Source organism: Engystomops pustulosus, chromosome 4 (assembly GCF_040894005.1).
Source record: "Engystomops pustulosus chromosome 4, aEngPut4.maternal, whole genome shotgun sequence".
Lineage (NCBI taxonomy): Eukaryota > Metazoa > Chordata > Amphibia > Anura > Leptodactylidae > Engystomops > Engystomops pustulosus.
In genome coordinates this window covers 41212955-41238004 of record NC_092414.1, presented here as the reverse complement: position 1 = coordinate 41238004, position 25050 = coordinate 41212955, and the positions used below count along the sequence as shown (strand labels likewise).

At 38.8% G+C, this 25050-nt stretch overlaps 1 protein-coding gene across 3 annotated transcripts in view; it reads right to left on the bottom strand.

The window, feature by feature from the left end:
* The window catches only part of LOC140126382 (A disintegrin and metalloproteinase with thrombospondin motifs 2-like), a 347949-nt gene that overhangs the window by 202206 nt on the left and 120693 nt on the right, over positions 1-25050 (bottom strand). For all 3 annotated transcript variants that reach the window (XM_072145781.1, XM_072145779.1, XM_072145782.1), the window contains one exon: positions 22175-22377. In XM_072145781.1, the coding sequence (XP_072001882.1) occupies positions 22175-22377 (203 nt within the window). The remainder of the gene's footprint in view (positions 1-22174; positions 22378-25050) is intronic.

Here is a 25050-nt window from a genome sequence, read left to right as displayed (position 1 = left end):
AGCCAAAAAAATTTACTTTCAAAATTGTATCCGATTTTGTTTTAACCCCTGTAAAACAATTAAAGGGTTAACAAACTTAAAAAAAAGTTGTTTTACATACGTTGAGGAGTGTAGTTTCTATAATGGGGTAATTTATGGGGTTTTACTTTTATTTAGGCCTCTCAAAGTGACTTGATAGCAGTATTTTGCGTTTTTTATGAAAATGTGAAAAATCGCACCTAATGTTCAAAGGTCCATAGCATCCTACAAAAAAAAGAGTGTGCATAAAAAACCATGTCCACTTAAAGAAGACATTCTGTGAATGTTAGTTATTACATTTTTTTGCTGTTATGACTATGTGTGGAAAAAGTAGAACATTTTGAAGTTCGCAAATCAAGAATTTTTCCAAATTTTCACCAAATATCTGATTTTCTCATAAATAAATGCAAAACATACCACCAACAATTTTTTAACTAACATGAAGTACAATGTGTCACGAGAAAACAATTTTAAAATCACTTGGATATGTTTAAGCCTTTCAAAGTTATAACCATTTATAGTGACACAGGGCAGATTTTAAAATATGGGCTGTGTCAGGAAGGTGAAAAGTGGCTTCGGCGTTAAGGGGTTAAAACCGCAAGTGCCGGCTCACGTGCGCTGGCCAGCCAGGACGGGAGCAGGAACGTAGAGAGGTGAGTGAGCTCAGAAAGGGGCGCCGCCACCGAGGGGGGCACTGGTGTGCCTGCGATCCGAGACATAGATCGCAGGGGCACCTGTGACACTGGGACTACCAGTCGACTTGGGGGCATGTGCATATTGTACGACTCTTACGGAATAACACTTTAAAATATGTGGCGTTCATGGCTCTCTCAGCCAAAAATGTTCCTGACTCCTGCCCTAGAGGCAGCCAATCCAAGTCCAGACAAATGCCCTACTTTCCCTCAGACAGAAGCCACCCTGCTTCCCCCAGAGGCAGCCACCCCCAGTCCAGACAGATGCCCCTCTTTTCACCATAGGCAGAAGCAACCAGCTCAGACAGATTTCCCCATCCCCCCCCCCCCACAGGCAGAGACCCCCAGCCCAGACAGATGCCGCCTACCCCTGCAGGGAGAGAGCCCAGAACAGATGCCCCTCCACAGGCCGGTATCTCAGCTAAGACAGATGCCCCCTTACCCCCCACAGGAAGAGAGCCCAAGACAGACAGCCCCTCTATAGGCCGAGACTCCCAGCCCAGACAGATGCCCCCCACAGGCAGATAACCCCCACCTCAGCCCAGACAGTCCCCCTCTTACAAACCAAAAAATACTTTGAGATTCTGGAAGGCATTCAGCCATGACAGGCAGCAAAACCTCCTCTCCCCTGCACTACAGACTGCCATGTGCAGATAAGCCAGCACTTCCCGGGCTCACAGCAGGTCAAGTGAGAATGGAATGCATGTCCCCCTGTGACTTCACCACGGACAAGGAGCCCCTGCTACCCCTCAGCAGTGCTGCACAACTAGGACCTGTGGATGACTTATCTGACAGGTGTTGCAAGGTCAATAGTAATACATGTGGGTGAGGAGCTAGCACACATGTATTACAATAGAGAGCAGAGAAGGGCTGTACTAGTACCTGCATACAACTCTGTCTGTGAAAGCTCCTCAGTGGGCCCCCAGAGCCAACGCTCTCCCTGCTGCCCTTCCCTGTAGCTACACCTTTGCCACGAACAATAAACTACAAGAAACCCAGAGTTGCAAAAACATAAAAGTTAACAAAGTGAGTCACATATTCACTTGGCCCAGCAACTAACCCAACTACAAACAGATGAGAAAACAGAAGGAAACTGTCTGCAATATGCAAACCCTTCCAACATGCAAACAATTAAATAATTGTTCTTTAAAACAGAGTAAGCTTGGTCTACTCAGGAATCCTTACAAGGTGATACAAGTAGTTGCTCCCTCTTCAGCTAAGCATGCCTCAATATTTAACTCTACACTTTTTAACTAGCTGGATACCTATTACCTGTATTTCTATTTGTTTATCCTGCATTACCAGCTGCTGCATACTTCACTATTTGGACAGAGACAACATTTTTCTTTTGTTTCTGCACATTACCACAAGGAATTGTTAACAAAACAATTCAGATGAAGCTCAAATTGTAAGCTTTAATTCAGTGGGTTGAACAAAAAGATTGCATAAAAATGTGAGGAACTAAAGCATTTTATAACACATCCCCATTATTTCAGCGGCTCAAAAGTAGTTGAATCAAAATTATAATTTTTCAGATAGTCCTAGGACCACTTAATGGTCGGACCTGTAAGTTAAATTCTTATATTTACAATTGTTGCTTAGGGAGCAACACAAGAGGTCCTTGTGACCAGTTAAAATTTAACTTTTACTTCAGTATTCCTTAAAAAGAAGGGGATCACAATGTGAACATATATATATGAGCCTTGACATAAGAAGACGCATTAAAAGAATATGGCGAATGTGGAGGAAATTCTCAATTGCTGTTGTATGCTGGTACGATAGGTTGGTGGGGCAGTATGACTCGCTAAGGGGTGCTACTGTACCGATATGATATCGGGATAGACAATTGTAAGGTAATTGCTAATAGCGGCTGTATACCTCACTGCGGTGGTGTGTACCGGGTTGTCTCTATAGGACAGCGATGGCGAACCTATGGCACGCGTGCCACATGCGGCACGCAGAGCTGTTCCTGTGGGCACGCGGAGCGCTGAATGTTATTGTGGTTCCCATAGAAACCACTGCCGGGAGAAGAGAGCAGCATGATACAGCTGCTCCCACATAATAGAATTGGGCAGGGGCATAAGGATCTGGCCCTTAGATACAGGGGTCCAGCGGCTGCACTGTTCAATGTGCTCTTTTGGGACCCCTGAGCAGAGTAATATCGGCAGGAAGGCAGTCATTGCTCTGCCTTCCCCCCTGCTAAAGCCGGGACTCACACAGAGGGCTGGTCACCTGACCCGACCAGCCAATAGGAGAGGAGAGGAGGGAAGAGGAATCACCAGAGCCCGGGCTGCATGTAGCTGCAGTATAGAAAGGTAATAAATGACATACATAAAGTGTAGCATCAGCTCATTCTCCCCTTCTCCCCTGCTATCCTGTAAATATAAACTACATCATGCAGCTATTCATATCTTTCCAGCACCCTCATATCTATCTATCTCTCTGTCTCTCTCATATCCTATCTATCTATCTCTCTATGTATCTATGTATCTATGTATCTATGTATCTATCTATCTATGTATCTATCTATCTATGTATCTATCTATCTATCTATCTATCTATGTATCTATCTATCTATGTATCTATCTATCTATGTATCTATCTATCTATGTATCTATCTATCTATCTATCTATGTATCTATCTATCTATGTATCTATCTATCTATGTATCTATCTATGTATCTATCTATCTATGTATCTATCTATCTATCTATCTATGTATCTATCTATGTATCTATCTATGTATCTATCTATCTATGTATCTATCTATCTATGTATCTATTTATGTATCTATCTATGTATCTATCTATCTATGTATCTATCTATCTATGTATCTATCTATCTATGTATCTATCTATGTATCTATCTATCTATGTATCTATCTATCTATGTATCTATCTATCTATGTATCTATCTATCTATGTATCTATCTATGTATCTATCTATCTATGTATCTATCTATGTATCTATCTATCTATGTATCTATCTATCTATGTATCTATCTATCTATCTATCTATGTATCTATCTATCTATCTATCTATCTATCTATCTCTCTGTCTCTCTCATATCTATCTATCAGGGCCCACTGGTGTCTTGTTACACCACTGGGATTGGGGTCACATATAAAGGTCAGCGGACCCCTATATGTGACATATGACATAGCTATAAATAAAATACATCAATATTAAAATGGGGCAATTCTCTCTATAATGCTGGTTATCAGCTGCAGGTGTACCTGAGCTCTGCCCCAATCCTTCCCCTGAACAGTATACAACAGTTTTAGGCGAGCAGCGGACGACAGTACACTGCCAGGATTTTTTAACGTTTATTACAGAAGTCCCTATATAAAACACCTATGTGTTTTTTTTTTTTTTTTTTAATTTTTGTCTTGGCACTTTGCTATAAGTAAGTTGGGTTTGAGTTGCATTTTGGGCACTCGGCCTCTAAAAGGTTCGCCATCACTGCTATAGGATATACCTATTCACCTCTGGGGACTGGTATATTTTCATACCACAAGCAATAGCATACTTGATTTTAAACTAAATCACACCATCCACACAACACATTGATACACTGATAGTCGTTGGCATGTATTACTGGGCTATTGGTCTCTGCAGTGCGACCCTCAGTCCTAAATGAGTCTCCACATAAATTGCCATCAATTAAAAATAGGCTCAGGCAGCCCCCCCGACATGTTTCGCCATTGGCATGGCGTCCTCAGGGGGTATCGGGGCTGAAATAACGAGCTCAGGCGGCTCGTCCCATTCTTATCACTTCTTGATGTGATGTCATCAGGGGTGTGCGTCCTATTCACCTATCAGTAGGCAATACGTCACTGGGTAGGAGGGGAAGAGTATTCAACCTATCAGTGTGCAGTACGTCATCGAGTGAGGAGGGGGCAGGTGGGTGGGAACACCCAACTTGCGATTCCTCATTTCTGATTGAAGAATCTACGTGTCGGGGTAGTAGTAACCCTTAAAGTTCACTGCGCTTCTTTAGCGCAAGCGCGTGGACTTAGAAATAACTTGGGGTAATTAAAGGTAAGTGGGTCGCTGTTCTCAGGATATTTTGGAATGAATAAGTGCCCGCATTTAAGAGGAACAATTTTTTAAGAAACCTCTTATGTGGGTTAATTATTAATCGATTGCTGGCCACTTACTGACTGCTCGTATTGGCTACTTGATAGTCGATTGCTGGATATAGTATCTTTGTGTCTCTTTTTATTAGAGACCTAACATATGATTTTAGAAGGTGGAAGGGGACGATTTCGTTAAAAATATCTTATATCAAGAGATATATATATTCTTAGGTTATTTTCCAGCTATATCTAGAAAGATTTTTCAAAGATTATATAGAGTTGCATTAGATGAAAGGTGTAAAGGTAAAGCCTTCATTTAGGCCTAAGGGACTCAGGGTTTTGAGTCTATATATCCATCTCGCCTCTAATTGCATTAGGCGACGGTCGATGTTGCCTTTTCTGGGGCCGCTTTTCAGGGTGTCAATTCCCCAAAAACGAATATGTTCCATATCTCCATCATGTTTTAGGCGTATGTGTTTGGCCAGTGAGGTATCTTTACCTGTGCGGGTAGCACTAAGATGTGCTGAGATCCTCCTCCTAAATTCTTGTGTCGTTTTGCCGACATAAAGTTTGGGACAGTTACATTTCGCCACATAGATAACGTTAGTGGTTTTACAGTTTACAAACTTTTTTATCACATAATTTTGATTGTCAGACGGGTTAGTGAAAGTCTTTGTTTTGGGAATATATTTACAGAAGGTACATGTTCCACAGGGATAGGAGCCCTTTACAATGCTCTGTAACCAGCTGCTGCCTTTAGATATCTGATCAGTTAGATGGCTGTGTACCAAAAGATCCCTTAGATTGTTGCCTCTCCTATAGGTGATGCTAGGGAGAGGGGGTAGGACAGATTTCAAATCATTGTCATTGCTTAAGATCGGCCAAAGCATTTTCAAGATTGCCATTACATCCTGTGAGTGTGCATCGTATGTACCGATGCATCTCACTTGGTGTGAGTTTTTTTGCGTAAAATTATCTATTAGAAGCTTTTCCCTCTTTGTGGTCTTGGCTCTTTGGTATGCTCTGTGTAGCGTTTTTTTAGGGTATCCCCTTTCTCTAAATCTTTTATATAAGCTGTTACATTCATTTTCGAAGTCTGTTTCCGTAGAACAGTTACGCCTTGCTCTGAGGTATTGTCCTATAGGTATGCCTTTTTTAAGAGAATGTGGATGCCAACTTGCCCAGTTAAGCAGATTATTGGTGGCAGTTTCTTTTCGATAGATCGTGGTTTGTATGTGTCCAAGGTGGTCTTTAAAAATGGTGAGGTCAAGGAAGTGAATGGTGCTGGGATTAATTTCGGAGGTGAATCTCATAGATATGTTGTTGGTGTTTAAGGTTTGCACAAAATTATGGAAGGTGGGGATGTCACCCTCCCAGAGGACCAGCACGTCATCTATGTACCTTCCCCAGAAGGCAATATGTTTGGTGAAAGAAGACATTTCTTCAGTGAAGACGTGCTGGTCCTCCCACCAGCCTAAAAATAGGTTAGCGTATGTTGGAGCGCAGATGGTACCCATGGCGGTACCCTTCAATTGGTGGTAGAGGGTACCGCCAAACAAAAAATAATTGTGAGTGAGCAGAAAAGTAAGAAGGGTGATCGTGAAATCATTATGTTGGTGATATTGTGTGCCCTTGGTATTAAGAAAAAATTGTATTGCCTGGATCCCTAGTTGATGCTGTATACTGCTATATAGGGTCTCGACATCGAGACTGGCCAGAAAAGTGTTAGGGGTAACTGTGACGTCATGAAGTTTTGCTATGACGTCCTTGGTATCCTTTAGAAAAGAGGGTAATGCTACCACAAAAGGTTGTAAGATTTTATCTACATAGCTACTGATACCTTGTGTTAGGTTATCATTACCAGAGACGATAGGTCTACCTGGGATCGGAGATATAGCTTTATGAATTTTTGGGAGCGCATAGAACGTGGCTATTGTAGGTTTATTATTTAGCATATATTTGTATTCATCAGATGTTATAAATTTTTTCTCTTTGGCATTCAAAAGTATTTCGACTAGGTCGGCTAGATATTCAGGAGTGGGATCATGATGTAAAATTTCATAAGTCTCTCGATCATTTAATAGTTTCTTTGCCATTAATACGTATTCTGATCGGTTCATAAGTACGATGTTTCCACCCTTATCTGAGGGTTTTATTATAATTTGGTCGAGAGACCTAAGTTCCTCAAGGGCATCTTGTTCAGCTTTACTTAAATTTGAGGCAATCTTTTTCTTTGAAGGTTTGAACTCCTCCAACTTTTGTGTCATGATGGTGACAAAGGTATCAATATTTGCATACTGAGAAAAGGGGGGCGTCATTTTCGACTTCGGTTTAAGATTTGTAAGTGGTGCTTGGATAGAGTCAGGGGTTTCAAGATTTTCTTGTTCTAATTGTTCAAGAATATTAAGTAGACGTGTGTCAATGTCATGTTCACTTTCATCGGGCATTACAGGCGATGTGAAGTTTTTGTGAAGGGCTAGCTTCCGAGCGAAGAGGTTTATATCTTTGATCCACAAGAATTTGTCAAAGTGTGGAATAGGGGTAAAAGAGAGGCCTCTTCTTAATAGAGTTAGTTGTTCTTTTGTTAATTTATGAGATGACCGGTTGATTACTAGTCGATCTCTTGCATTTAGATCAAAGACGTCTTCTCTATTAGTTACCTCGCATTGAAACCCCACTTCCCCTCCTCTTTTTCTCTGACACTTATGTCAAGGCTCATATATATATGTTCACATTGTGATCCCCTTCTTTTTAAGGAATACTGAAGTAAAAGTTAAATTTTAACTGGTCACAAGGACCTCTTGTGTTGCTCCCTAAGCAACAATTGTAAATATCAAAAGTAGTTGGACACATAAAATGATTGATGTATTTGTATTAGAGATGAGCGAGTATACTCGTCCAAGCTTGATGCTCGTTCGAGTATTAGCGTACTTGAACAAGTATCTCACTCGCCTGCTTGAGATCGAGCATTTACTTAAGGAAACACAGTGAAGAACAGTGAAGAATACAATGAAAACAGTGAACACGGTGAACACAGGATCATTTAAGTGAAGAACACAGTGAAGAACACATTGCAGATGTTCCGTACATCTGCTAACTTATCCGAAGACTTGCATGCCGAACGGTGTTCTTCACAATAGTATGTGAAGAACAATATGTGTGAAAAACACATTGCGGCTGAGCCCTCCTCATTCAAGCTGGGTGTTTGCTGCATAGTACAGCAAACACGCACTGATTTCAAAATGCAATGTAAACACTGTGGGGCTCGTTTACTAAGGGTTGCCATGTGCACTTTAGTTGGACTGCGCACCTTTTTTTTGGGGGGGGGGAATGGTTTGCACAGGTATTTATTTAAATGTATTTAAGTGTGTGCGCTGAAGGTCAGGCAAGGAATAGTTTAGACTTTTTTCATACACAAGTAATTAAAGACGTAAAAGCATTAGTTTATAGGCGAGTTATGCCCAACCTGACAAAGGAAGAAATGAAGGCCCTTACAATTAAAAGCAGGGGTAACTTATAATGTCAAAAGATTATTATTTAACCCCTATGGGACTCAGCCTATTTTGGCCTTTAGGACGCGGTCCCATTTTTCAAATCTGCCTTGTGTCACTATAAGTGGTTTTAGCTTTGGAACACTATAAGATATTCAAGGGATGTTGAGATTGTTTTATCGTGACACATTGTACTTCAAATAAGTTTAAAAATTTGGATGAAATCTTCTGTGTTTAAATTTGGCAAAAATTTTGAAAAATTCTCAAAAATGTCAAAGTTCTAAATTCTCTACTTTTGATGCAGATAGTCAAAGCTCCCAAATCAATTCATAACTTACATTACCCAAATGTCTGCTTTATGTTGGCATATTTTACCAGAATGTTATGAGGCCCAGAATTTGGGTGCCATTTTTAAAATTTTTGGGAAAATCAGCAAAACCCGTATTTAGATGGACCTGCTTATCTTTTAATTGACTGTAAGAGGCCTAAATAATAGCTAGACTCGTAAATGACCCCGTTATGGAAACTACACCCTTCAATATATGAAAAAGCAAAACAAAACGGAGGTGCGGTCTACAAATTGTAATATTTTTTGACAATACATTCATTTTGGATGGAAAACTAAACATTTGAAACTGATTGAATGAAAAAAAAGGCTTCACATAGTTTGATCTGGTTAAGGGCTTATTTTTTGCAAGAAGAGTTGTTCTTTTTAGTGGTCTTATTTTAGAGTGTGTAACCTTTTTAAATCAGTTTTTAGAGCATTTTTGAAAGTATTAAATTTAAATTAATTTAATTAATTAAAAATTATCTTTTTTGGAACTTTTTTTTTTCATTTTTTTTTTGCCGTTTACCGTGCAGGTCCAGTAACTATTCTGTTTTATTATACAGATTGTTACGGATGCGGCAATACCAAATATGTGTGGGGGGGGGGGGTTGTGTATTTGTGTTTTTCACACTTTATTAATTGTTTATGTGGGAAAGTGACATTTAAGGGGGTGATATTATTATGTATTTATTTTTATCTATTCCAATGTTTAAACTTTAGTGTTTTTAACTTTTATTACTTATACAAACTTGTACTAGCGATGCTCCAATTGCTAGTTCAAGTCCAATACACTCTACAATACTTATTCATTGTAGAGCAGTGTATACTGTCTAAGCATGCAGAAGCATGCGCGGAAAGTTTACAGTCAGACCCCTGAAGGGGTCTGGCTGCTCAGGACCTCGGGGCTGCCCAGAAGAGGATTGGATCCCCCGGTAAGTGGCACAGGGGTCCGATCACTAGCGGGAACACCCTTACACGCCACTGTCATGCTTGACCGTGGCATGTAAGGGGTTAACACTCGCGATCTGAGCCAGCTCTGACAGCCGCTGCTTCTGATGCCGGCTCTGTTCGTGAGCCAGTGCCAGAAGCGGGACGTTATAGAACGTCCCGATGCGGGAAGTATCTACCCGCAGGGATGCACTATAACATCCTGGTGCACGTAGGGGTTAAAAGATGCCAACAGATTGTTAGACAACGATGAAACATATAAAACTCTCCATAAGGACCCCACCATAAAATACCAAAAAACGTATAACCTTCTTGAGAACGGGTGTGGGGAAAAAATTATCTCAAGAAAATGCTGAAAAACTATTGACACAATTCCGAGCTGGTATTTAATACCGAAAGTACACAAAAGTATGACAGCGGTTACATTACAGAACTATTGTTATGAATCATATAAATATGTTTTTTTTGCGCATCAAGGTGGAGCACCTGTCTACAATTTTGGATGTGTTGGTTGAGGTGAAGCTAGGAGGCCAGTTTTATGCTATTATGCACATGACTTTGATGGAGATTTTCTTTAGGTATAGGGTGATATTTAATGTAAAAGAGGGAATTCAATAAAGGATACATCATTCACTTCCTCAGGATGTTTCAGTCTAGAGAGACAAAATCTGGCAACAGGTTCCATTTAGGGAAAATACATTTAAACGGGTGTACCCATCTGGGCATTCTCATTTATTTTAATTAACTTGACATATGTAAACATTTCTTCAATTGGACGTCATTAAAACAAATGTTCCTGTGTTAAGATAATTTCTAATAAAATGTCCCCATGTTGTCCCTTAGAAACAAGATAGCTTCTTTGGATACGACCACCCTGCACTCTGCAATGGCCAGACGTGCGCTATTGAGCTCTGCTTGACCACCTGGAATCAGGGTTTATTACCACAAGATGGCTGTGGGACCTGCTGGAACTCCTGGACATTTAATATACAAAAACTTTTTGTTTGTGCAATCACTCCAGCAGCGGGGGTCGTATTCAAGGACAGAGTATTGTTTCTAAGGGACCATATGACTACTTTTATAAGAAATTATCTTCACATCGGTAATTTATTTTGTAATAACATCCAATTGAAGAAATGTTTACAAATGAATTAAAATAAATGTGACTGTCGAGATGGGAATACCGCTTTAAGCATTGAACACCAAATTTCCCCAAAAAAATCGTCCCTGACCAAAAATGAGGCAGAACTAGCCCTAGATCAATCTCTCACATTGAAAACTCTAATTTGCATAACACGACCATAAGGTTTCTCAAAAATCCAACATTAATTTCCAGATAAATTAGCATATAGCCTATTTTTGCTGCCACAGTTTCTGCGATTCATACCATTTGTGGTAGTCCATCCCATAGTTGACTGCTTTGATGCCAACAGAACACTGTATATATTTTCCTCCACCTGTAATTTATATCCCCTAAATCAAGCACCACTTCCTTGTACTGCCCAAACATAGATTTGTACAACTGAAACCAGATGACCTCACTGTTTACACATCAAGTATTTTTCTAAATGGAAAAAACCTCTCCTGTTTCTAATAGTCCATGCTAAAAAAAAAAAAAAAAAAAAAAAAACTATCTACAATGCCAAACCACCAAATGAATAGAGATTATTATTTAACCACAAATAGTTGGGATTTTATCCGAAGGTTATATAACAATTACCCAATAAATGGCTAATGTGTGAAAACAAATGAAAATACCATTTTAAACAATAGAGTCTCAGTGTGAATAACTGTGCCTTTTTAAGCCTCAGGAAAAAACTAAATGTCCTAAAATTTACACTGTAAATACTCCATAGCTATAGCATAGTAGCACGGGAGTCTGCCAGCAGCTTTGACCATACACAGCTGCAGAGTGTGTTAGATATTGGCCTCGAAAAGTTGTTTAATGATAACTTTGTGTTACGTGTACTTTGTTGTTCTTGGAACTAGTATAACTGTGAAAATAGATTTATAATTGGGGATTGTAGCTAGACTTGGTGCCATTAAAAATCAAGTATGATAAACTAGGGACACTTGCTCATAGATCAAGGCATCATGAGTGTGGTTATCTTCTTATATTTGTTATCCTTGGCTTAATTTCTTCTAAAATCAATTTTTAAAATGATGCTAATGAGGCAGGAGAACTCTGGGGGCGGGGTACAACTTCACAGGCTGTTCACAAACCAAATCACCTCCCCCCCAATCATCACTTCCCCCTTCCGGTGCCTGATATGCAAATGAAGTTTCATCACAGGATGGAGAAGATCTCCTGCACATTACCATAATTACTGTATAAAAGTTTCTTTTACAACAAAGGAGATTAGTAACTGCAGGAGTAAAATAGATTTAAAGGACAACTACAATCAGATTACCTGATGGTAGATGACTATTACATACCTCCCTGTCCTGTCCCCGTGTTAGCCTGTGATGCTCTGCAGAGCTCATTCTTTACAGAAATGGGGCCAATCAAAAATATAACAAAGCATGGGACGGGACAAAGGTATGTAATAGTCATCTACCATCAGGTAATCTCAGGTAAGTACACCCCCTTGAATTCTCTGGTTTTGCATATAAATAAATGAAAAAAAATAAATAAATACAACCTCAGGTGACCCATACACAACCTTTGTAAAAAAAAAAACAATATTTTTGAGCTTGCATTTGTGTATGCCCATATTTTTATATAAATCAACATCTGAGTGTTTTATTTCGCATGTGTCTTTGGTTAATGGTGAGTGATCTTCACCATGTACAATTCCTAATTGCATCTACCACCCTGGTTCTTATTGTGAGATCCTGGGGAATATAAGATCAGCTCCTAGTGTTTTTGAGTTTTAGGTATCCTTTTCAACACTATAGAGCACTTTGTGTGCATTATTTAATATTTATGTATGTTTATGCATTCAGGTGAATACCGATTTGCACTTTTCACTTGAATGGCACCCTCGGCCTTCAATACCGTATCTATAACTGTTTGCATTTTTTTTTTTTTTTTTTTACAGTTAAACATGATTACTCTTGCACGCCATCTGTTGCTCTATTATGCACTTTTCAGCACTTTAACCTATTGGTGCTCCTCAATAGTACGTCATGGACCCAATGACGATTCAGCTCTTCACTAGAGTAGTCCACCGTGGACATTCCTGTGCAACACCCGTGGTTGAAAATAGCTCTGATCAAAAAGTGTTAACCCTTTAAATGCTGTGGTCAACATGACCGCATTTCAATGCAACCAGGGAGATTCCTGGCTTGATCGGTACCCCCAAAGCGTTTTGGGGGGGCTCTTATTGGCGTTATGGCAACCCTGGGGTCTGATCTAAGACCCCAAGGATGTCAATAGTAAATGCCTGTAAGGTCCTCTCACAGACAGATTATTACAGGAAGTATGTCAGCCTAAGCTGACAGTAATAATACCCTGCAATACATACGTATGTTAGTGTATAATAACGATCAAGCTATTGAACAAACCCATAGTGGGACAAGTTTAAAAAAAAGTTTTTAAATTAAAAAGCCCCCATTACATGTAACATTTACATATAAAATAAAAAAAATCATTAGTAAACTCACACAATGATGGCGTTACAAAACCCCCCCCCAAAAAAAATTATGATTTTTACCCATCTTAACCCACATTAAATGAATCAAAGAATCATTATAAAAACGTATCTTTACGGAAATTGTACTGTACAGTACTAAAGTACAACATGTCCCTCAAAAATAGTTCATGCGACTTGGAAAATGGCGATGCAATAATTAGATTTTTTTTTCTCACATTAGGCTTTATCCAGGAAAACTAGTAAAACATAAGCAAAAAATATAGAAATTTGGTATCTCCATAATCGTACTGACCAATAGAATAAAGAAAACTTGTTATTTATAGTGTACAGTGTACACCAAAAAAGAAAAAAAAAGGTTGAAATCAATAACTGAATGGATTTTTTTTACAACTCCCTTGCCCCCCCCCAAAAAATAGTTAAAGGGGTTGTCCACTTTAAGCACATCCCAGCAAATAATGAAAATTGTTTGTGTAATTAAAAGTTATTCACATATGTATACACATTTAGATTAAAATACAATTAACAAATATAAACATACTTTTATGGCTTCTACCCCTTTAGTTACATTCATTTAGCCCTAAAATCAGAGGTGTATTACTGACAAAATCATACCATTCTATATTTTACCTATGTTTTGTTTTATTTACTATAAAAGATCTCAAAGGTTTAACAAACTTCATAAAATCTGTTTTTGATTAGGACTCTGTTCCTCTACAGCCAGCCCAGCCTGAAGATACTTTACCAGGCTGTAAGCAACCACCTTCCTGCGGATCTGCTCCAACCAGCTACCGCTAACCACCTGAAGTCTGCTGATGTTTAAAACCTTTGCCTGCTTTTTTGCTGAATTAAAAACTGAAGAATGACCCCTGGATGCGGCTGTATATCACCAAAGGCGCCCCCATCCTAAATAACCAGGAATCCCCATCCATGTAATGGGGTTGCCCCAGGGAGAAACCTACTCTGCCAGCCTCTTCCTCCATTTTTTTGCATACACCACCTACTACAGACCTGCCAGGCTGTAGAAAAGGTCTCCGCTCCTGATACCAAGCCCCGTGATCACTGCTGCCCACCAGGCCAAATTGCCGGCCACTCCTTTGCCAGCCACGGCATGCATCCTCCCTGTACCTGTCGCCCTAAATGAAATAAAGAAATGTTTCCATGAAGAAACCGGTGAGTGACACGTTTTCTTTCTACTACATGATATTTATACCTGGATTTAATGTAGAATTTGGAGTGCAGAATAAAACCCGTAAAAACAGAGCCCACAAGAAAACCCCACAAATGTGTTTTTTTGTCAATTTCATTGCACTTGGAATTTATTTACAGCTTTTCAGCATATTGCATGAAATATTAAATTGCACCACTAAAAAGTACAATTTGTCCTGCAGATAACAAGCCATCACATATCTCTGTAAATGTAAACATAAAAAAAGTAATTGCTTTAGAAATGAGAGGAGTAAAGAACAAGCGCAAAATCGAAAAAGGGACAAGTTCTGTAAGGGTTAAGAACAAGCCTTAAGAACCTTTTATGTACGTAACCTGGGGACTGTCTGCATATAACTATATAACTCAAAAGTTGCTGATGTCCTGATGCTACAAAACAAGGCAAATCATCCCTTCCATCCTGGTGCTTGACAGTTAATAAGAGGCGTTTGTGCCAATATGAGTCTAATGTAACATCCATTGGGGACTTGCCCTAATGACATGGGGGCAGCTGGATTCCCATGGCTGGCTTTATCACCCTAGCGCTAGACTGGTTACTTGGTACAGGTAAAACAGGATTGCAAGAAGAGTGGGAGGCAGCATTACATTGGGGTTTACCCCTGGAACACTAAGAGTGTATGCGTGTGTTAGGGATCCCCAAGGTAGATGATAGAGGGGAGGCTTAACTTACTGGCCATGTGTCCTCAGACATGGAGGTCCGAGACTCTTCTTTAGCTTGTGCAACATCCACCACCAGGGCCTAGCCTTTTCTTGGGGCCTGGAGACAGCCGGGGCCCAGAATACCAGAGTGGCTGGTGGTTGCGGCATTGAGCACGCTGATGTCATGGTATGGGGACCGGAGGGCTTTCCTACAGCCTGGCAGGTCTGCAGCAGATGATGTGTGCAAGAAATATGGAGGAATAGGCTGATGTACTGGTTCGCCCTGGGTTGCCTAAGTGTCAATAGGATGAGTACCCAAGATAATGGATGGGGAGCCCGTGGTGGTGACAGCCGTATCCAGGGATCAGACGGAGGCAACGTTGTGCAAAATAACTCACGATTTTTTATTTTACCACAGCATTCAACGGGCCTAAACGGTCTCACAGCAGATTCAGATTACTGGAGTGCTCATGGAATGGAATGGAATAGTACACCAGCCTGGTAGTAGACGCAGGCTGGGATGGAGCTGTGTCCAAACTGTGGAAGCTGCAGCTCTGGATCGGAGTCTCCTGACTCAGGATTAAGTTAAGTGTCAGTACTGTGGGTGAACTAAACACTCTCTCTCTTCACTCAGTCCATGTGCTGAGAGCATGTGCTAAGACCTTGTGCTCTTCAAGAGAACTGGTGGTAAAGACCTTGCTGATGAAAGCATGTGCTTAAAGAGACCTGTGCTCCTCCCTTCCCAGGGGATTTATTCTCCTGGTCAGGTGGTAGAACCTCTCCAATCACACTCCAGTTTACATTGCAGCAACATCATCGGTCAAAAACTTAACAATTGCAAGTATTGACAACGGTGTTGCACTTGCAACCCAAAGGGAATATCAGTTAACCTTCCCTATGGCTGGAACTTCCAGATATCCACGAATTAGGAACCTCAGGGCATATCAGGACTATCAATAATAACACAACAGTTCTGATTGGTTAACGCTCAAACACTCCCTTCCTGGACAAATAATATTACAGCTGTATTACCAGTCATGGCCAGAAGATGGATCCCATACCACGAAATTAATATATCATTATAGAGGAATAAATATATCATTAAAGCAACTTCCTATAGGACCACATAGAATATAGGATTTAGTTGACTGTATTTCACCTACATAACTAAGAATCACCTGAAGTGTAAAGGTTTGTAAGACATCTGTCCAGATTGATAAATATTACTCATTCAGCACATTCTGCTGTAATATGATAACTGAAAATCATATGTAATTTCCTTTCATGCAAGATATTTTAGCTAACAGCTTTAGTTATTTATCTAATTTATTGTATTTATCTGGTTTTGAAGTGAAGATTACACTAGTAAATGAATACTATAGTGCCTATTATGCCTAATGAGTTTCTGCTGCAAAATTAATAGTGTGTGCTGTGTTTTACATATCAAAGAATAAAGAGCCAAAGTCACACCAAACTTTAATCAATATAATATAAAATAGATAATATGTTCTTTTGTGTCACAGCAGAGCAATACATGCTGAGGTAATACATATTGTGATATATAGGATAATGTACACCATCTGCTTCCAAAATGTCTCAAGTAAAGCAGATCTCCAGTTGATCTTTAGAAACAGTACAGCTAAATTCAGGTCTGACATTTTACTTGTCCGGTAATTACATTAGAAGTTTAAACAAATTTTGCAGCTACAAAAGTATATTTGTTACTATGGTAACACATTAACCCTTGTCATAAGTTTCTTTGCATCCAGACACATTGAACAGGTAAAAACACAACAAAAAATATGATACACCAATCAAAGTGCTATTCTGGCAACATATTGATCTACACGTCCACAGTTCTGAATATTAATCTCCTGTAAGTAATAACAACCTCCAATAACCATGTCACAGTTCTCACTGGTACTCAATGATCCCCTTCCTGAAATCTATGTGATAACAACCAAACATTTTTAGTAGCCTACTATCCTGCATCACATTATTAACCCCTTAAAGAACCAGGCCCTTTTTTGTTTTTGCGTTTTAATTTTTCACTCCCCACATTTAAAAATCCATAACTTTTTTATTTTTCTATGTAAAGAGCTGTGTGAGGGCTTGTTTTCTGTGTACCAAATAGCATTTCAAAGTGATGGTATTTAATATTTCTTGCCGTGTACTGGGAAGCGGGAAAAAAATCCAAATGCAGTGAAACTGGTGAAAAAAATGCATTTGCCCCATTTTCTTGTGGGCTTGTATATTACAAATTTCACAGTGCATCTCAAATGACAGGTCTACTTTATTCTATGGGTCAGTGCGATGAAAGGGATACATAATTTATATAGGTTTTAAGTTTTCATACATTTTACAAAAAAATTAAAACCTCCTGTACAAAAAAAATATTCAAATCTTCTGGCGCTAATAACTTTTTCATATTTTGGTGTATGGAGTCTTGGTCATTTTTTTTTGCAACTTTTGATGATGTTTTCAGTGCTACCATTTTAAGAACTGTGTGACCTTTTGATCACTTTTTATTGAATTATTTACATTTATCAAAATGGCTAAAAAGTGGCATTTTCGACTTTGGCCGCTATTTTCCATTACGGGGTTAAACGCCGGGAATAACCATTATTATATTTTTATATGCGATGTCTCACATGTTTATGATTTTTACTATTCATATTTATATCAGTATTTTAACCCTTGGTTGTCTAATTGATATCCCCCGATGACCCCACAGGGAGCACCGATCGAATCTAAGGTGGGCGTCGGTAGTCGGTTACAACCCCTAACATCTCACAGCATGTCAAAAAAACTTTTCTTCACAACTTAATTATTCCCAGAAGTCAGGGAATCTACCTGTCAAAAGATTTGTAATATGACATAAACACCTGCATCATGATGAGAATTATAAGTTTTCACAACTAGTTTCGTCTTTTCATGAGGTGTAGTAACCTGATCACCATGCCTGATGAAGAGACCCAACTAGCCGTGAAAGCTTGCAACTATAATCATCCTTTTCAGTTAGCCAATAAAATGTATTAACAACTGAGGACTCTCACCTTTTATTTATTTAACCACTGGCTAACACGGTACAAAGTCTTTTTTGTCTCTTCTGGATAAACTTATGTCCAAATTAGCATACATGCACAAAAACTGCAAAAAGCCTGAAAACTTTCGCAACTGGGGGAAATAAAACTAGCTTTCCTCGGCAAAATTATCTTTTGCAGCTCTTTCAGTTAAGGTTTTTCAGGACTTTTGTTATACATGCAGTTTTATTCAGCAATCCAATAGGCATTGGTTAGTAGATATTCCGGTTGCACTCACAGGACCACAGGATAATTCTCAAAAAGTGACTGTAAAGTTTCGACCGTGTCCCGATCTATGTCAAACACAGTGCTGGAGCAGAGGAGAAAGCAGTAGGTCACACTGGTTTTCTGTGACTTTTTGGGAAAAGACCATTATTATTTCTTTTCAGAATGGACATGGTCTACAAGAGACCATTGACTTTGCAAGTTGAAGCATTCTATCAAAGACATCTACAACAATCTTGCAGTTTAATCCTGTCTCCAGCCACATGCACCTGTCATTAAATGGAACTTCTGCAGCAGTTATCAATTGATATATACTAATATACTAGTATCAACAATATTACCTTCTCATCTTAGAGGAGGTTAACTTTGCCTAGTTCACCTAAAATGTAGACATTTGCAATGTTTTCTTGTAAGCAGAGAATTCCACCCCAAATACAGCCCATGTCTATGTTAGTGGAATCACCCAATCCAGAGGACTACAGCCTCTGTCCTCAAAGTCCTAATGGTCCACAATTTTTAAATATCTTTTGCTCCTAAGGTCTAATTTGTATGACCAGCTACCAATGGTAAACATTTTCACCAACCTGGACCTGGAGATGCTTCCAATTCATTTACATCTCTTAACACTAGTGTTTCAACAGCATTGTTGAGTTCTCATCTATGTTTATATAACGTTTAATCTTGTGGAACCCCTACTCGCTTATGATTTTATCTCATGCCTGAAACACTCAGATAAAAGGTTTGAAAAATGTATATTTTTAGGTCTATTCTCTCAAATATATTATGGTCCTACAGCTAGATCCTGAAAAGATATTTTAGTTTTGTTTTACTAGTCTCTTCAAGGACTTTCAATGTGATTCTAGGGAACAGCCCCAAGAATTGGAAAATAATTATATTTCAAGAACTAAAACATGCCTTATGTTTTACCAGTGTTCTCCATCGTCCAGATCGCAGCAGGACTTTCTTTGTTAACACCTCATTTGAAGGGGTGGAGAACCCAGGGGAACCCCTGAGAAGGGACCTAAGAGAGTTTTCATTCCTGTAATCTTTATCTAAAGCCTTCTATACTGCAGTATTAAATTACAGAAATAACACTGATCTGCAAGCTGTTACACATGCATAAAGTTTCCATTAGAAGCAGAAACTGCATACATTATGGTACGGACCACATAAATACTGACCTGAACCGCTTATGATATTGTTCCTAGTTACTCTCACTGTTGCCATGCGATATGTTTGATTACTAAATAAAGATTTTTTTAAACTTTATATCATGTCTGCAAGGTGCTGGTCTGCATTCAAAAATTTTGGACTTTGTAAGATAGTATGATCTTCATTAATTTAGAAAAAATGTGTAAAGGATATTTATGCTTTTACAATGAAAGGTATATATAAAAGATATACATAAATACATACTTACACAGGGGAAGAGTCCTTGTTTCAGAGGATATGCTTATTCTACATATACCAAATTTGTATGTACGTTAAAGGAAATACAGGTGGTCCCCTACTTAAGAACACTCGACTTACAGACGACTCCTAGTTACAACAGACCTCTGGATATTAGTAATTTACTGTACTTTAGCTCTAGGCTACAATAAACAGCTATACCGGTTATTAAAGGTGTCTGTATTGAATCTTAATTGTTAATACTTGTTCTTACGACATCCCAACATTTTTAAAATCCAAATGTCACAGAGACCAAAGAAATTCTGTCTAGGGCTACAATTATAAAATATACAGTTCCAACTTACATACAAATTCAACTTAAGAACAAACCTTGTACGTAACCCGGGGACTGCCTGTATTTAAAATTACTTAAAAAATGGTAGTATTAAAAATGTATACAGATACCTAAAAGAACAATGGTGCTGGAGGAAAGGTAATTTTATTAAAACCATGTCCAGAACCGATGTATGTTTTTCAATACTTTAGAGACCCATCTCACAGTGATGTGATAGGGAGTGACCTTTAAAGGAAACCTGTCATTAGCAATTGGCCTAATAAAGCACTACCAGTATGTTGTCAAGCAGCGTAATACCTTTTTGTTTTTTCATGGTGCAGTGTGGTGGCATCATCCAGAAAATCAACTTTGAAGTGATGTGTAAATTGATTGTAAGTTAAGGAAGCGGTGTCAAGGGGGATCTGGACACCTCTTCCTCTGTTATTGACATCAGGTATCGGACTTCAGGAGATCTGTTTAGTGAGGTTTCTGGAAGCAGGACCTTCAATTACAGTGTAGGGGGCTTTCTGAGGAAGAGAGAGCTTGACTTCAGTGTTAAAATAACCGCCTCCTTGACTTTATACAACCAGTTTACATCTCACTTTAAAGTGGATTTTCTGGATGATGCCGCCACACTGGGTCATGAAAGATATATAATCTGGAAGATGTTCAGCTGCTTGGCAACATACTGGTAGTGTTTTATTGGATCAATTTCTGCTGACAGGTTCCCATTAAATTTCCTGACAATGTTATATAAATGTTCCTTGATTCAGATCATTAAAGATGTTTTATTACAACCCATTTATTACAGCTGACAGGAGCATTAACCCCTTGCATCTAACCGGCATAAAAGTGAGTGGGTGGGCTTGTGGGGGATTATGGAGAAGGCTCAAGGGCCATACAGCCCGGGTGTTTGTTGCAAATTGCAGAAAACACACGTGGCTAACACCCGCAATCAGTGATGGCACCAATCTCAGGTGTGCCGGTGGTTACAGAAGCATAGCAAAACAGCCATATACTGCAATACAGTAGTGTATGAAGAGACCCACAAGGGTAAAAGAACCTTGGGGAGGGGCTAGAAAACTGTAAAGAAAAAAAATCCCCTAAACATTCAAATTACCCCATCTGCCCTAGAACTGATATAAAAATTTAAAAAAAATCAAACATGTCAGGTGTTGCCTGTCCCAAAAGTTCCGATCTATCAAAATCTAATAACTGTTATTCCCAGCGGTGAACCCTTTAACAGGAAGTAGGGCCCATATTTCTGAATCAACATTTTTTTGCCATTTTTCAACCCACAAAAGATTTTTGAAAAAATAATGAATAAGACGTACAGTCCCCAAAATTGTAGCAAAGAAAACGACATATCGTCCTGCAAAAAGTTACACCTTACACAGGTTTGTACACTGTAGTATGAAGTTTTTTAGCATCAAAATATGGCAAAACAAAGTCATGTTTGTTGGCAAGTCTATTTTTGTCTTCAGTGTATTGCGGATTCCTCCCTGAAAAAAAACTGGAAATGCGTAAAGTTTCATCTGTGTTGGAAGAATTGGATCTTCGGAATTCCATTCAACCACATTTGGGGGATGGCAACGATTCATTAAAATAAAACTATTGCCATCTCTTATTGAACCATAAAACTATTGCTATCCATTGGATTAGAATAGGTTTCCGTTTTGACAACTTCATTCTCTATATATATATCTATCGACAAGTCTAGAAAATGAATGATAACTTCACTGCATGTGGGGTAGAATTCCTACAGAAAATCAGTGCATCATGTGCTGTATTAAAGAACGAAATCCATCCCCTTTAATCATATCCTCTCTTCTTAATCTACTTTTGTCTCTGAAATTTCTGCTGCATTCTTGCTAGCAAGACAAACAAACTCATTGATTTGTTAATTCCATAGAAGCTTAGGGGATGTAGAAGTCAGTTATGGCAGCTGGTTCTCAACACAACGGTTTTGATTAAATTTTCAGAAAATTAATATTAAAAGTCCTAAATTGTCCTGAAACAGTGTTCTCAATGATTACACAGAGTAACTTATTTCTGCAAAGAGAAGTAATGCTTTCACAATGTAAACAATGTAAAATGTACACTAACTTGTAGAAGAAACATTACTTACAATATTTAAAAGTGTCAAAAGATATTTTTGAACGTATTCTTTTCCATGAAATCGTACAACTGAGTCGTCAACACCGAGCAGGACTTCAATGTTGTAATCATCGTCACTTGCATGTCTACGACTTCTTTTTTGTTTATAGTTGATTTGATCTTCGATGCCGTCTGAAATATTTTCCAGAATATTACTGCTAAGATATCCAGGTACTGAAAGGAAAAAAAGCATACTGTCAGTAAACCACTGAGTTACAACTAAAGCTAAGTGATGTCGTGGCAGGCGAGTTGTTGCTCTATTACTTTGAAAGCACAAGTGTCATTTGTAATATTTTTAACCCCTTGCCCCACCATGACATTCCCCAATGTCATGGTGCAGCAGTGTATGACGAGGGCTCCCAGGTTGAGGGCTCTGTGCATAATGCAGCAAACACCCCCCGCTAACACCCATCCCGGGTGTTAAATCTTTTAGATGCCGCCAGCAAAACTAGTTTTTTAAAAACTTGGAAATAAGTACACTATTCTCTATGGGGACATGAGGGAGCCAGAAAAAGTCTGATGACAGGTTTGAATGTTGTTGTTTTTTTTATAGGTTTAGTGTAGTTAGTCTATTAAATGTTGAGGTTTATAGCTGTTGATTCCATTGAATGCATGCTGTTTAGAAGGGACATAACCTAGATGGGACTTGAACCTAGGACCCAAGCACTGCAAGGCTGTAGTGCTAACCACTGAGCCAGTGTGCTGCCCCAAGACTTAAAACGGTTTACAGTGTGATCTAAGACACTTCTAAGACTAAGACTACTAAAGTTGTTTATTGGAGCTCATTGATGCAGTTCTTAAATCTTATTACCCCAATACAGTTGTAGGCGTCCATGTGTTCTAACATATGAATAAAAACATTGATAAAATTGGGTAACGAGGAAAAAAGACGGCTGAGGGGAGACCTCATTCCACTGTACAAACACCTTAGTGGCCAGAAACACAGTTGTTCGTGGTGCACAGTTTGCCCCTTAAGGAGCTACTCACGGTATAAGACCGGTCCACACAGTCTTTGAAAAAGTCCACAGAAATAGAGAAAATAATTTCACTATGACCGGAGCTCCCAAAATTCTGGGTGGGGCGGATAGGAAAGCTAGCGGTCCGTTATGTGAATTTGTGATATGCGCATTTTTAATGGACTCTTGTGAGTATGATGAACTGAAATAAATTTTAACTTTATTGGAACGTACCACACCATCTGCCTGCATATTTTCTTCCAGCTACAATATAATTAAAGGAGGATGATGAGAGTGCGATGGTGCTAGTCTGAATGGTGACATACTTTCAGCAGGAGAAACTGAGGATTGGGAGCTCCAGGAGAAGAAGAATATTGGGAGCTCCGGTCATAGTGAAATTATTTTCTCTATTTCTGTGGACCTTAGTGGCCAGTATACCTCCAAAGTGCTTTTTATAGGACAAGAAGGCATCCTCTAAGCTTAGAGGAGAGGTGGTTCTACCATTGTCATAGACCGGGACTCTTGACTAGAAAGGAAGCTAGAATGTATAACTCTCACAGGAGGTTGTTATGGTGGATACTTTGTTCTCAAGAAAGGCAGCCAGGCTCCTCTTGAACTTTTACAAAAACATCACGGGTTATGGTAAAATAAAAACATTTGTTTAATGTTTTAGGTCGGCCTTGATGACCCTGTGCCTTATTCCAACCTTACAAACTATGATGATACTATGATGATACTTAACACCTTCCCGACGCGCGCTGGGTGCATGGAGAGGTATCACGGACATATTGCAGCAAAGACTTACCAGTCAACATCATCAGGCAGCGGCAATCCATTGCTATGACAGCTATCTCGTTTTAACCCATTCATTACAATGTGCTAGTTGCACATTGTGATTAATGAGGAGGAAAAACCCCCAAAAATCTGCCATACTGTAGTATGGCAGTATATGGTAGGATCAATCGAACGACCTAGGGTTAAAGTACCCTAGGTGCTCTGAAAAATAGTAAACATTCAAAAAAGTTTAAAACAAATTCTAATAAAAAAACATAAAAATTCAAATCACCTCCCTTTGCCTATAAGTCATAAATATAAACAGCAAAAATGATAAACACATTAGATATTGCCAAAAATACCTGATCAAAATATAATAATGGTTTTTCACTGCGTTTAACCCCTTAATAGAAAATAGCGCCCAAAGTCGAAAATGGCACTTTTTTGCCATTTTGAAAAATATAAAAAATGTAATAAAAAGTGATCAAATGGTCCTACAGTACTAAAAATTAAGTCGCAAAAAATGACACCGCCCACAGCTCCATACAAGGAGGTATGAAAATGTTATTAGCGCCAGAAGATGGTAAAATAAAATTTAAAAAAATTTAGTACTGGTGGTTTTAATTTTTGTAAATGTATGAAAACATAAAAACCTATACAAATTTGTTATCCACGTGATTGCATTAACTCAAAGAATAAAGTAGACATGTCATTTGGGGCGCAAAGTGAAAGCCGTAAAATCCAAGCCCATAAGAAAAAATTTTCACCATTTTTTTATCACTTTTTAGAGCATTTTTTAAAGGGTATTAAATAAAAATCATCTTTTTTTATCTTTGTTTTTTACTGGGTTCACTTAGCGGGTCCAGTAACGATTTTGTTTTATTATGCAGATTGTCACGGACGTAGCAATACCAAATATGTGGGGATTTTGTGAATTTTATTAAATTTTACTGAATAAAACTAATTTGGAGAAAATCTTGCTCATTTTAGCATCACCATCTTTTCATATGCAGAACTTTTTTCGTCTGACAAATCTGGTTAGGGGCTCATTTTTTGCGAGAAGAGTTGTTCCTTTTAGTGGTCTTATTTTAGAGTTAGTAACATTTTTTAATCACTT